Source organism: Plectropomus leopardus, chromosome 18 (assembly GCF_026936395.1).
Source record: "Plectropomus leopardus strain MGB_pleo_1.0 chromosome 18, ASM2693639v1, whole genome shotgun sequence".
In the NCBI taxonomy this organism is placed as follows: domain Eukaryota; kingdom Metazoa; phylum Chordata; class Actinopteri; order Perciformes; family Serranidae; genus Plectropomus; species Plectropomus leopardus.
In genome coordinates, this window is record NC_142193.1 from 8,037,728 (window position 1) to 8,050,344 (window position 12,617).

The window sequence follows — 12,617 nt, forward strand, 5'->3', positions numbered from 1 at the left end:
GGTCTTTTGTATTGGCTAAGATCATTTTGAATTCCAAAAAGAGCTCCATCTATTACATATAGTCAACTGAAAGAAATTTAATCTGCAGCTTTTTTTTATGATTGATTTGTCGTTTCGGTCATTTTTGAAAAATGCAAAACATTTTTTGGTTTTTACTTTTCAATTATGTCTGGTGGGGCATAACTTGTCACAAAAAACAAAACAAAAAAAAAACAGGTACGTATGAGTAGTTTTATTGTGAAGGTTGTCACCGGATGTTGTGTATATCATTGACGCCGCTGAAATTTCAGTGTTTTTTGCTGCACTGACATACAGAGAGCTGGTTGGTTTATCGTTCCCCTTAGACAAGATAGACCTGCTATATTTTTATACAACCAGACAAGCGGTATTATGTCGGATTTCGAGGAATTTGAGAAACAGCTGAGCGAGAATCGACAGGGTAAGTATTAACGGTCTGTCTGTGCCCCAATTTGGTCCTCAAGCTAGCACAGTGCAAACCGCTAGCTCCCCTGATTATTTTATGAATGAATAAGCCGACCCGACAGCAACTTCAGCGTGTAGTTTTCCACCACATGACTCAGCTAATTTATGTTAGCATAATTAACATGATGCTTAGTGATCTCATCCCCATCGTGCAACCACTAACGTTATAGCGCTAAACACATACATCAGTGAACGCAGTCTGGGTGCCGGTGAGAGTGCACGCTCAACTTACCTGCCGCTCTCCTGCGCGAGCCACTTAGATGCGAAATTCCATTCAAATATTCCACCTTTTTATAATGTGTTCCTCTCCTGCAACGATACGTACGGGTAGACATGACTTAATGTAACATTTTCTGAATCATTAATACGTACCTTTCAATTCGGCATCTACTGTTAATCGCTGCAACGCAATATTGGTAATATTTACAGAAAAAAATCTGACATCTCGACTAATCAGTACAACTCATGTAGAGGTGAATTGATTGATCGATTAATTCAATTATTAGAAAAAATCAGTGGCAACTAAAAGATTTTTTTTTCTTTAAAGCAAAAATTCCAAACATTCCATAGTGTTATCTTCTCCACAGTGAGAATATTCTATATATATTTTCCTTGTTTTATGTAATTAAAAACAGAACAAAATGCAAAATAGCCTTTAAGTCGCATTTTGGACCTTGAGTTGGATAGAGCAATTGAATAAGTACATCATTATGAGGGAATTTCTACAATTCCTGATAATTTAAAAATCAATACAATTAATCTATTATTTAAGAAAATAACAGACTGATTATGACTGACTAACTGATTATGGAAAAAAATAGTCAACTTAAGTTCAGGGAGGTGGAGAAGTAACAAACAGCAGAAAGAGTAAAGTTTCCAGACTAGACACAAAGAAAATAGAGTAGGAAACATACTACATCTAAAACTTGACATTTAATCAGTGCAGAGCTACTGGGTGGATCAGATCTGTTCAGAAATGAGGAGCACCTCTTTTATTGATTTCCTAAAGTCTTAAGTCATGTTCTACCAGACGTTCCCTTTTGCTATAAAAGAACAGCCACATTAAACTGTCAGATTTCACAAGGAAATATGATGCAGTGGTCTGTTCACTCCACAGAGGAATCAGAGCATTTTTTTTACCTTGTGGGATGACAAAAATGTAATAACCTTCAGTTAGTGCTAGGAAATGAGTAATTATGGTAGGTGTCATTTCAAGGTCATTTCAGTAATTATAAAAAAGAAACAGATCTGTCAGTTAGGTTTTTTATCAGGGACCATGTTCAAAATTACATAAATCTCAGAAAAGAGAAGAGATGCTTTGCACCAGTTTAGCTACTAATTTCCATGTACAGTTCCTGAGCAGGTGAAAGTATGTTTTTATTGTTGTATCATAATCTTAATTGCCTGTAAATAGTACGAATAACCAAGTAATACTATATATAGTATGGCTGGATCTAACTACTATTTTCATCATCCATCAGTCTGCCATTTATATCTGGATTAATAAATGATTAATTGATAAATAAAAAAGAAAAATGACAACTTCCCCAAGCCTGACAAACTATTTTACAAATTTGTAGAAAATATCCTATATTATTTTTTAAGGTTTATGTTTAATTTATGTTTTGTATGTAAAACTTAAGCCACTTCTGTATAGCTGTCCGAAAATATAGAAGAGTAAAATGTACAGTAATGTCCTCTGATATGTGGTAGAGTTTTAGAGCAAAGATCCAGAAATCCAAAATACTTAAATACAGTATTTTACTTGAGTAAATGTATAGTTGCACTCCACCTCTGCATAAAGCATGCATAAGCGAGATGCTGTGATTATCAATTTTTTTTCAAGTTATTTTTCTGTCAATGAATCATTTAGTCTATATACAGTATTATTTTTTATGTTTATTGGCAGAAATAGAGTAATTATTGCTTTCTCTGCACAGAGAGAGAAAGAGAAAGACACAAAAAGAGGAGTCGCAGTGGATCTCCCGGCCGAGGCGACAAGCATCGCAGCTGGAGCAAGGACCGAGGGAGTCGCAGCCGAGAGAAGAGAAGCCGCAGCCGAGATCGCAAGAGCCGGGACCGCAGGAGCTCCTCCCGAGACCACAAGAAGCACAGGTCTGTGGGTGAGCGCTGCAGCACCAGCCAGCTCGTTACTACAATATTTTATTGTGAAAATACACCTGTGTGTCATTGGTCCATCCCACTTACTCATGAGAGAAGCGTCTGGCTCTCTGGTTGCGAAATGCTCCACTATGTTCTCTAGCTGTGTCTGTCTGCTGTTTGGTGTTGAACATGTATTGCACAGAGGGTTTTTAGAGCTGTTTTATCGGGCTTATTGCACACAAATTTCCACCGTTAATATAACGCTTGCTCTTTTATTTTGCAATTTCTCTGCATCCAGCCACTCTCCCAGGCGAACAAGGAAGAAAAGGACATGCAAATATTGGGATGTGCCTCCTCCTGGCTTTGAACACATCACACCAATGCAATATAAAGCTATGCAAGGTACTTATCTCACTCTTTCTTTGCTTGTGTAGTCCCTGTGTCAGATTTCTTCAGCACCTACAGGGATTAATGGAGCATTCACGTTTTTGAACTTGTATCCAGACTTGAACAAGGCTGTAGTTCTGCTTCTAAAAGGGTTCACATTCACCAAAAATCCCCATATTTTGTACTCTTTCATGGAGCCATAACAAAGTCACCCCAGAACTTGCCTGAGAATCATCCGATTTTAACGTTTTCCTCTCAGGGGTCTTTACAGTGTTCTGTGATAGAATAAGGGAGCAAAGTTTGCAGAAGCAAACAGCGTTGTAGCTGAAGTGTTTTATGTTCCTCTCTCTCCCTCAGCGGCCGGGCAGATACCAACAATAGCTCTGCTGGCGACGTCCACCACCACTGGAGTGGCTGCAGCTCCAACACAAGTGCCCATAGTTGGCAGTCAGATGACAAGACAAGCCAGACGCCTTTATGTTGGAAATATTCCCTTTGGAGTAACTGAAGTAAAGTCTCCTTTGACTTCCTGTTTATTCCAGGAGCTGTGATATTTATATGAAACACTGACACGTTCATGGTGTCTCCAGCCATGCTGTTTGTTGTCTTCCTCCTCAGGAGTCCATGGCAGAGTTCTTCAACGCCCAGATGAGGCTTGCAGGCCTTTCACAAGCTCCCAGCAACCCTGTGCTCGCTGTGCAGATTAATCAGGACAAAAACTTCGCTTTCCTTGAGGTGTGTATAAAATCTTTGCTTTCCTACAGTAATGTATATTGTTATTTATTATATTCCTACTGCTACCTCCATAAATTCTGTATTTTAAGGAATAGTTTCACATTTTGGACTAAGTGACCATTTTTTTGATGTCAGCTTGTGACAGATTTCTTTTTACAGTTATCTGCTCCAGGCACGTTACTCCAAAAATGAACATAATATAGCCTACACTGCTACATGCAGCTGTATGCTAAACCTCAGATTCCTGCTAAAATATGTCCGGTTGTCAAGATTTTGGTCAAAAAGACTTGATTGTAATTTTTCAAAGCAGAAAGTAATAGTCATTCACCTGGCTGTGATGATGATACAGAGATGCATAAGTATGGAAGACCAGAAAAAGCTGACCAGTCAGAGCAGACTGGGCTGTTTTGAGACAGGCACTAAGACAGAGCGTGAATACTGGTGCTCCAGTACAGACAGTATGAGGGGAAAAAAAGTGTTTCTTTAAATTAAATCATGTAAACGTAAAATGCTCTGGTTGAGACCCACAATAAAAGTATGAACCTGAAAATGAGCATAATGAGCAAATTTATGTTAATCTATTTGAAAAAAATGAAACATAAACAGACAATTTACTATTTTATAGAGATTTTTATTTTTTTTGCTATTTTGAGCTATTTCAAGATTTGACACACAACCACAATGTTTCATTTATTAAACTGCATTTTTTTTTGTTTTTATTTCTGTTAGTGTCCTCTGTATAAATTGTTTAACCCTATTCTTATGATAAATGTAAAATTGAAATTTTAGAAATAAAATATAGTAAACTGAGTAATGAGAAATGCAGAGTACACAACTAGAAATAAGTGAAAGAGAAAGCGCAGTCATGATAACAATTGCTTTTCAATTTTCAAATAATTCAAAAATGTAAGCGTAAAAAAACAGTGCATTAACACATTACCCAGACAAACTGTATTTTCTCATATTGGATTTTAAAAAGCCTGTTCTCATCATATGATTTGATTATAAGAGAAATGTAAACAAATTAATATAATGTGCAGATTTCATTGAATGTTTTTTGGAAAGCAGACCTCTCAGTGCCTTTTTCTATTCTAGTTTCGGTCTGTGGATGAGACGACGCAGGCGATGGCCTTTGATGGAATCATTTTTCAAGGCCAATCCCTGAAGATTAGAAGACCTCACGACTATCGGCCTTTACCTGGTATCTCAGAGCAGCCGGCTTTCCACGTCCCAGGTTTGTCGCTGACTAATATGAAGTAATGACATATTCTATTATATGATAGTGAAAATGTTTTCTTCTTGTTTTTGTTCTCTGCAGGCGTCGTCTCCACAGTCGTTCCCGATTCCCCCCACAAACTGTTTATAGGAGGCCTGCCGAACTACCTTAACGATGACCAGGTATTTAACTGAAAACAGACCGAACAGGTGCATTCATGTTTCCTCATTTTTCTTTCACATGCTGAGGTTTTTTGTCGCAATTCAAACTTAGCACAAAATATGTTTTACATCTCTTTATGACATGAAAAATCAAAAAACTGTGTTGTGGTAGAGAGGTCTTCCTAGAGAATTCAAATAAAAAAGTTGAATGTTTGTCAGACACAAAACATGACCCCAGAACATATACATATATATATAAGTTAACAATAACACAATATAGGAAAAACATAAATAGGTTCATATTTAATTATTACTTGTGATTACTTGTGAATATGTATTAATGAATATGTATCTATATCTATTTTTTTTTAAATATTCACAATGGGTAACCTCTACAGATAATTAGCTTTTCTCGTAATTTTTCTCAAACTATCTGATCAATATTAAACAAATATTAATCATATCTTGCCATTAATAATATATGAATATTATAAAAAGGCTTTTTGTGATGAAGTAAACTGCTTATACCTTTCTCACGTTAAGCAAACTGATTAAAGAACGGTAAGCAAAGTCCAGTATATTTACATAAGAGGCTGATAAACTGACATGTTTTCATTTCTTTGTGGTGTTTAGGCCTGAGTGTTGCTCCTCATTCATTTGAATCAATGTTATCAAAGAAAAAGTCCACCTTAAGAGAACAGGATTTTTTTTATTTTGAAAAATAGAGTGGCTGTCACACACCCCATAGGTCAGTAGCTGTACAGTCAGTTGACTAAATGATCAGCTGACCAGCAGAAAAACTTACACCATGACAGTACATTTTGATAATATTTTTAAAAAGTCCCTTATCATAGCAAAGTTGACAAATATTTTCTGGTTTTAGCTTCTCAAACAAGAGAATATGTTGTTTTTTGCTATTTAATATCTTTGTGTATTGAGAATCTTTGGATTTCCGACTAAATGAATATTTTGAAGACATCTTGAGCATTTTTTAAAATCGTTTTGTTTTATTTTTCCATTTATTTTATGTCATAGACTAAATGACTGACGGACAATCAATCAGATAATAATAATTGCTCACAGTTGGAGCCAGACTGATATATCAGCCAGTTGTAGCTTATTGCAGATGTATTGGTAACGTTGTAACTGTTAAGCAATATAAGCAGTTGCTTTGGGCCCCTGGTCTTTCCGGGCCCCATAGAAAAGGTTATTTTTAATCAACACGATACAATAAAAAAATAAAGTTTAACTTTAAAGACTTCCTAAACAAAAGCTGACAACAATATTTTTGCCAATGGATCTTGTAGAAATGAATTGAACTTGAAATAAATCCTTAATAAAAGAATATGGGTGGACTTTTTCTTTGAGAATATAAAAAGTTGTAGTAAACATTTGCTTAAAAATAGGCTTCACTCACAACTGAGTCTAATACTTTTTAAAGACTAAACAGTTTCCCAGCTCCATCTCCGCTCTTAGGTGAGCAGGTGGTGTAAACGTTTTGTATTACACAGTGAATTCTGTCTCTCTAACTACCTTACAAAGCACATGTAGCCTGATGTATATTATTCAATGACTTATTTTATTTTTTAATTCTTGCAGTCACTTGCCACTGCGTTGATACTCACAGCTCTTTCATTTTTGTTCCCCCACTTTGTCCCCAGCTAGGGGCCTGTAAGATCGTTAAGTCTGCGCTCATAATTTGTTCAGTAGTACTCATCTACTGCTGCCATGCCAACATGTAACACAAGGCAAGTAAGACATTCTGGTCCTCACACGGATACACTCCCAGCCAGCAGGCTCCCTTACTGGCTACTTTCTGTCTCCCATCATGCTTTTGGAGCGCGTTTAAGACCCAGGGATTTGGGGGGATAAGGCCTGATCATTAAGACTTGGGGATGTTATTTTTGATGGTGGTGGGTTTTTTGGGGGGGCACATTCAGCTTTTTAATTTAAAGGTAAGAAAACATATTGTCAAACTGTGTTAACAAAAACAAACCAGTGTATTTGCCTGTAGCTGGCAAAATACAATAAAAGTAAATCTTTTACATCGAAGATCTTTTATGTTTCAGCTTGCACCATTTTATTTCTCAGCTTGTCATAAAAAAAATACTTCCAACTTTGAATATAAGATCATTATACTCTTTCAATATCATTTGCATATTTAAAACTTTGCCTCAGTGATACTTTAGATGATCTCAGGAAGTTATTTTTATGATCCCCAGATGTAGCTCAGATCCGCATCATCAGCTCTTCACGTCTTCTCTTAACCTTCAAAAGACATTTTTATGCACTGCTGTCTCGTCTTTCTATTTTTTTAGCAATGCAAACTTTGTAACATGCACAATTATACAAACAAACAAAGGAATTTCTATTTTACTGCATATGTTTTGTTTCTAATAACCATGTTGTGAAATAGACAGTGATGTGAGTATGACATTTAGAATTGACTTTGTTGTAGGTTTCTGCATGTTCACATTGAATTTTCAGTCTCACATTTCGACATGTGACTCTTCTTTGCAGGTAAAGGAGCTCTTGACATCGTTTGGGCCTCTCAAAGCGTTCAATCTTGTGAAGGACAGTGCCACGTCACTGTCAAAAGGTTACGCCTTTTGCGAATACGTAGACATCAGCGCCACTGATCAGGTAACGATTATGTGGAGTTTACAGTTTCTGAGGTTATTAAGCTGTGTTGGTTGTTACTTCGAGGCCTGTGTGTTTTTTCTGTCAGGCAGTTGCTGGGCTCAATGGGATGCAACTGGGCGACAAAAAGCTGATAGTCCAAAGGGCGAGTGTGGGAGCTAAAAACGCCAATCCTGTGAGTCCTTTTAATGTCATGCTCCATAGAGATAACAGCAGGAAAAGCTCAGGTTTGACAGTGACAGTCATCATGGTATATCCAGTTTTTTGATAAAATACACTCCTGTTTTCATGGAAAAGAAACCCAGCAGAAGCCCTGGATTTTTTCGTTTTGAATAACTTGTTCATTTATTATCTTGTTAATATTTATGTTAAGAAAGATTATGAGCAGAACACAAAGTTCTTCTTTTGTTTTAACGGCAGGACAAGCCTGTCATATTGCAGTGGACCCTTTATATCATGAATAATAAATACGAGGTAATTTGTCCTTAAATCCTGCTACATCATTTGTAGTAGAAGGAAAGTTGATGAGTCTCACAGCCTGGGGAGTGAGACTGCTCCGTAGTCTGGTGGTACTGCAGAAGATACTTCTGTATCTTTTGCCAGATGGCAGCAGGGTGAACAATATAAAATATTATGGGAGTGTACTAAAACCAGGATTGTTGCGTGTGTGGACAGAATAAGTACTAAAACAGAGCTGCCTTCTGTGATTGTGGTATTAAAAGAAGTTCACCATGCTGTTATAAGAATAATACGACTCTAAGACTCTATAAGATAAGTCTCTTTATTAAATGGCAACATGCAGTTCACCATACGGCAATTTTTTCTTAGAATTCATGCCCACAAAGCTGACTTTGCATTCTGTAAATAAAAGTTAAAACGAGCCTACAGTTTAAAAAAGTGGCTCAACCAGACATTTTACAAAAGTTTGACTATGAAGGAGCGTTGTGTGCAGATGTGCGAGAAAACTGATTTCATAGCTCACACCACAGAAACAAGAAACATCAGCACTAAGAAACATATATGCCCCCCAAAAAACAAAACATATGAAAGAATATGCTCTGAAATACTTCAACACCTCAAAATGTGTTTTCTTTTGTAACATCTCTTATTATTTTTATATTCTTTTGAAATATATGTTTTAAAATCAGACTTCATTTGTGGTTAGAAATCCCAGATATCCTGGAAAAAGGAAATATATCCCTGCAAGACAATCATGCCTGTGCTGTTAAACAAGCATCATTACATGGAATTCAGAAAACAGAGGATTTGTACCTGTGTTTTTCCTACTGTTACATGTCAAAATGTCTGCTGTGAAAAGGGCCTGTTGGTAAAAAACTGTCAACAAACTCGATCATCTCTGATTGCACAAAAGGAGCTTGATTTTCTCACAGTGGCAGATGGCGGGAGTGAAAGGTCAGTGGAAAATGACTTCCAGCATGTTTATCCACTTGCCGGAATGCCAAAGATACAGTAACAGGCAGACGGAGGAGGAGGGCGGGAATCAGCAGGCTTTATGGGAAATATATTTGTTATGGGACTGAGACTGTGAGTCTGGACCACAGTCTTATTTAATAAAAACCAAACAGTCTAAGCTGATGTGTATGACTCTTCCTTCCTCTGCAGACCTCCATCATAGAGACCCCGGTGACGCTGCAGGTCCCAGGGCTTCAGAGGCTGCAGAACTCTGGCATGCCCACTGAGGTGCTGTGCCTTCTCAACATGGTGATGCCCGAGGAGCTGGTGGATGACGAGGACTACGAGGAGATCCTGGAAGACATCCGTGAAGAGTGCTGCAAGTACGGCAGCGTCCGCTCCATTGAGATTCCCCGACCCGTTGATGGTGTGGAAGTCCCCGGCTGTGGAAAGGTGAGCCTCGTATCTACAGAGTTTACAACTTAGGTATGTAGGTAGACAGACAGAAAGAAACTTGATTAATTCCATCGGTAGATTCAAGTTTCCAGCAGCTCAGTGCCATGTTGTACAGCCAAAAAACAGGACAGAAACCCCCACAACAAACAATAAAAGAGGTATAAAATATAAAAAGGATATAAAAGGAAAGATAAAAGAATATATAAAGACCCCAAGAATGAAAGAGACATTGAGTGGGTTTTGAAGTACAGAATAAAAACCATGCGGTTTTTCTAAGGTCTTTCGCTCATCTTGCCATTCAGGATCTGACCAACTGTTTTTTATTTCAGATCTTTGTGGAGTATGTGTCTGCAGCAGACTGTCAGAAAGCCATGCAAGCTCTCACCGGCCGTAAGTTTGCCAACAGAGTGGTGGTCACCAAATACTACGATCCAGACATGTATCACAGACACGAGTTTTGAAAGCACAGACCAGTCCTCCTTTCTGTTGGTGAGCTTGGGTTCAGTCAGTTTCTTTACTCCTCTGAATGTCGTGAACACGTCCAAGAAAAGACTTGTTTTATTACGTCTTCTACTTAACAAAATTGGACTGCAGTGTGTGTCTTTTCACCGAATATCTAACTCCCAGCTTTAGCTTTAACACCCACACAGTGAACTGATCTCATTATGAATTCAAGAAATACTGTAGTATCCTTTACATCTGTAGTAGAATGAATGTGACATATATCTTATCTAAACTAATACTGCCTGACAATGCCAGAGTAGCTGTCGTATGAAGTATGCACTATGTGAGAAAAAAAACAGTCAAATGTTTAGATTTCCCTCCTGAGCACAAACATTCATTGTTTTAGATTTAAGAATTCATCATAGCATTTATTGTGTGGCTATGAGAGAAAAAAGGTTTTGTTTATTTATTTTTCCAAAGTAATATTTTCCTCTGTGTGTCACATATTAATGTTCCTTAAACATATATGATGCTAATACCTGCACTGCTTACATAGACCAAATGTTAACTTTTTTTTTCTTTTTTTCTTATGGAAACGGCTTTAGTGGTCGTTTTGTAAATATGAAATATTAACTATTAAAATGAAAGAAATATATATTAAATCGGCCATGCATACTGGAAGCTACTTGAATTAGATGATCTGCAAAAAGATGATTCGTCTTGGTTGAAACATTTTATCAAACAGCTGTTTATCATTTGTTAAGCCCCTCCTCTGTGAACAGTGATTATCCATTCATGGCTCAGCAAACATAACTAGGGCTGCAGGAAGAGATGCTTTTACAAAACCAGAACTAGCTCAATAGCTACAGTAGCTAACTAAGCATTGCCTCCAAAGGCAAGAAGCATATCGCTAATGCTAGCTAATTTGTGGGGTCAAAGGTTAAGTTAGCAAGCTAGGTAGTATTTCTGCTGTGTGATGATGATGCAGATGATACCTTATTACAAATCATTCATTGTTACACAATTTTACTCAAAAACAGTAATACAGATTTTTTTCTTTCTTTTTTACACTATAGTAATTCTGTAGAGACCTAAGTTATTGACATATTTCTCAGTCCAGTGGCACAAGCCAGCCACCAAGCTAATATGTATGATTAGCTAATGTGTGCAGTAAGCTTAATTGTATGTAAGCTTATGTGGACAATAAACTAATATGTACAGTAAGCTTATGCGAATGGTAAGCTAATGGGTACAGTAAGCTAATGTGAACAGTAACAATACATACAGCAACGTTATGACATTACAACATACAGTGTTTCTCAGGCATTGATTTCTTTTTGCAACTGCCAAATTATCAACATTGACTGACACATTGATTTTTTTACCATTTCAAATGGGTAGAAACTTATTTCAGTGTAGAGCGGCTTGCAGAACATTGAGCTGTTCAGTTGCTCCTTGCCAGCTCTCACTCTCTTGCTGTTTATTAGACCAAAACTGAGACAAGTTAAATGTCATGGCTAGCTAGCATCCCTAGGAGGAATGTATGAAAGACATAATGTGAATAAATGTGACTAAATGTAAGGTGGATTACACTTTTAAACATGTCCTTGTCAGTAAATATGATTTCTGCCTGAATTGTTTCAGATTTTCATTGGCAGTGGTGGTTGTTTAACGATAAAGACAACAATTCCCATCATTCCACACTACTTCTTGACATCATCAAAGGCCGTCTTTTGTTATTGTTTTGATTGAGAGACCCCTAGTGGCAGAAATGACAAAACTGACATAGCAACAAAACTAAGAAGGTGGGGCTTAACAAATGGTCAATAGTGACCCTCTAATCAGCAATAGTCATCAACTTATTTCCAAAATCAGAATAACAAATCAAATCTGTCTTCATGGTCTTGTTGAAAAAATAAGGCAGTTATGCACACGTTAAATGCACCTTTAAGTTTTGCAGATATCATGCTGAATGATTTTTTTTTAGCTTTATTCTTTGTGTGATCTGTCAAAGAAAATGTATAAAATGAAAGCATTCATTTATTATGAAATAACCTGTATCTTACTAAAACTGCAGGCCCAATTATCCAAACACATTTGCCTGAAACTGGGATGTGAGATGCATTTGGATGTTACCTGGTTTGCACACAGGCTGCACCAAACACTATGTTCTGTTTCAAATGTATTTTAGTGTAATCAGTGGGATGTTTCAACCAACAGCCACTGTATTTTATACGTTTTTGGAAGGGCAAAAAATTGAAAACATTTTTAGTTTGTACAAACCCCTGCCACTGCCATTGCCTTGAATAAATGCTTGCATCTATACTGTCAGTCTGTTTGGGACTTTTTTTTGCATGATATGAGAAGATATCATGTTGGTTTAGTGATAATACATATTTATACAATACAGTATTTACTTTATAAAAGGTTTTCAGCAGTGTTTGTGGTGTTTCTGTCAGACGTGTAGCTGTATGTAGAAACATGAGTGTTCACTGTCCTCCAGTGGTCACTGTGAGGCACTGCCACAATAATTTAACACACGTTGTTAATATCAGTAATCATCATTTATATCAGCATGT

At 37.1% G+C, this 12,617-nt stretch overlaps 1 protein-coding gene across 2 annotated transcripts; it reads left to right on the forward strand.

Moving 5' to 3' along the window:
• The first annotated feature begins 284 nt into the window (after positions 1-284).
• LOC121956995 (splicing factor U2AF 65 kDa subunit-like) lies at positions 285-12,361 on the forward strand. 2 transcript variants are annotated; one of them, XM_042505457.2, is made up of 11 exons: positions 285-439; positions 2,424-2,598; positions 2,885-2,988; positions 3,331-3,482; positions 3,592-3,708; positions 4,804-4,942; positions 5,027-5,106; positions 7,606-7,728; positions 7,814-7,900; positions 9,349-9,591; positions 9,924-12,361. In XM_042505457.2, exons 1-11 carry the CDS (start codon positions 391-393, stop codon positions 10,053-10,055), a joined length of 1,401 nt encoding a protein of 466 aa, XP_042361391.1. In that variant the 5' UTR covers positions 285-390; the 3' UTR covers positions 10,056-12,361. The 2 variants fall into 2 exon arrangements, with proteins under 2 accessions (XP_042361391.1, XP_042361393.1); XM_042505459.2 differs by lacking the exon at positions 7,814-7,900.
• Positions 12,362-12,617: the final 256 nt, after the last annotated feature.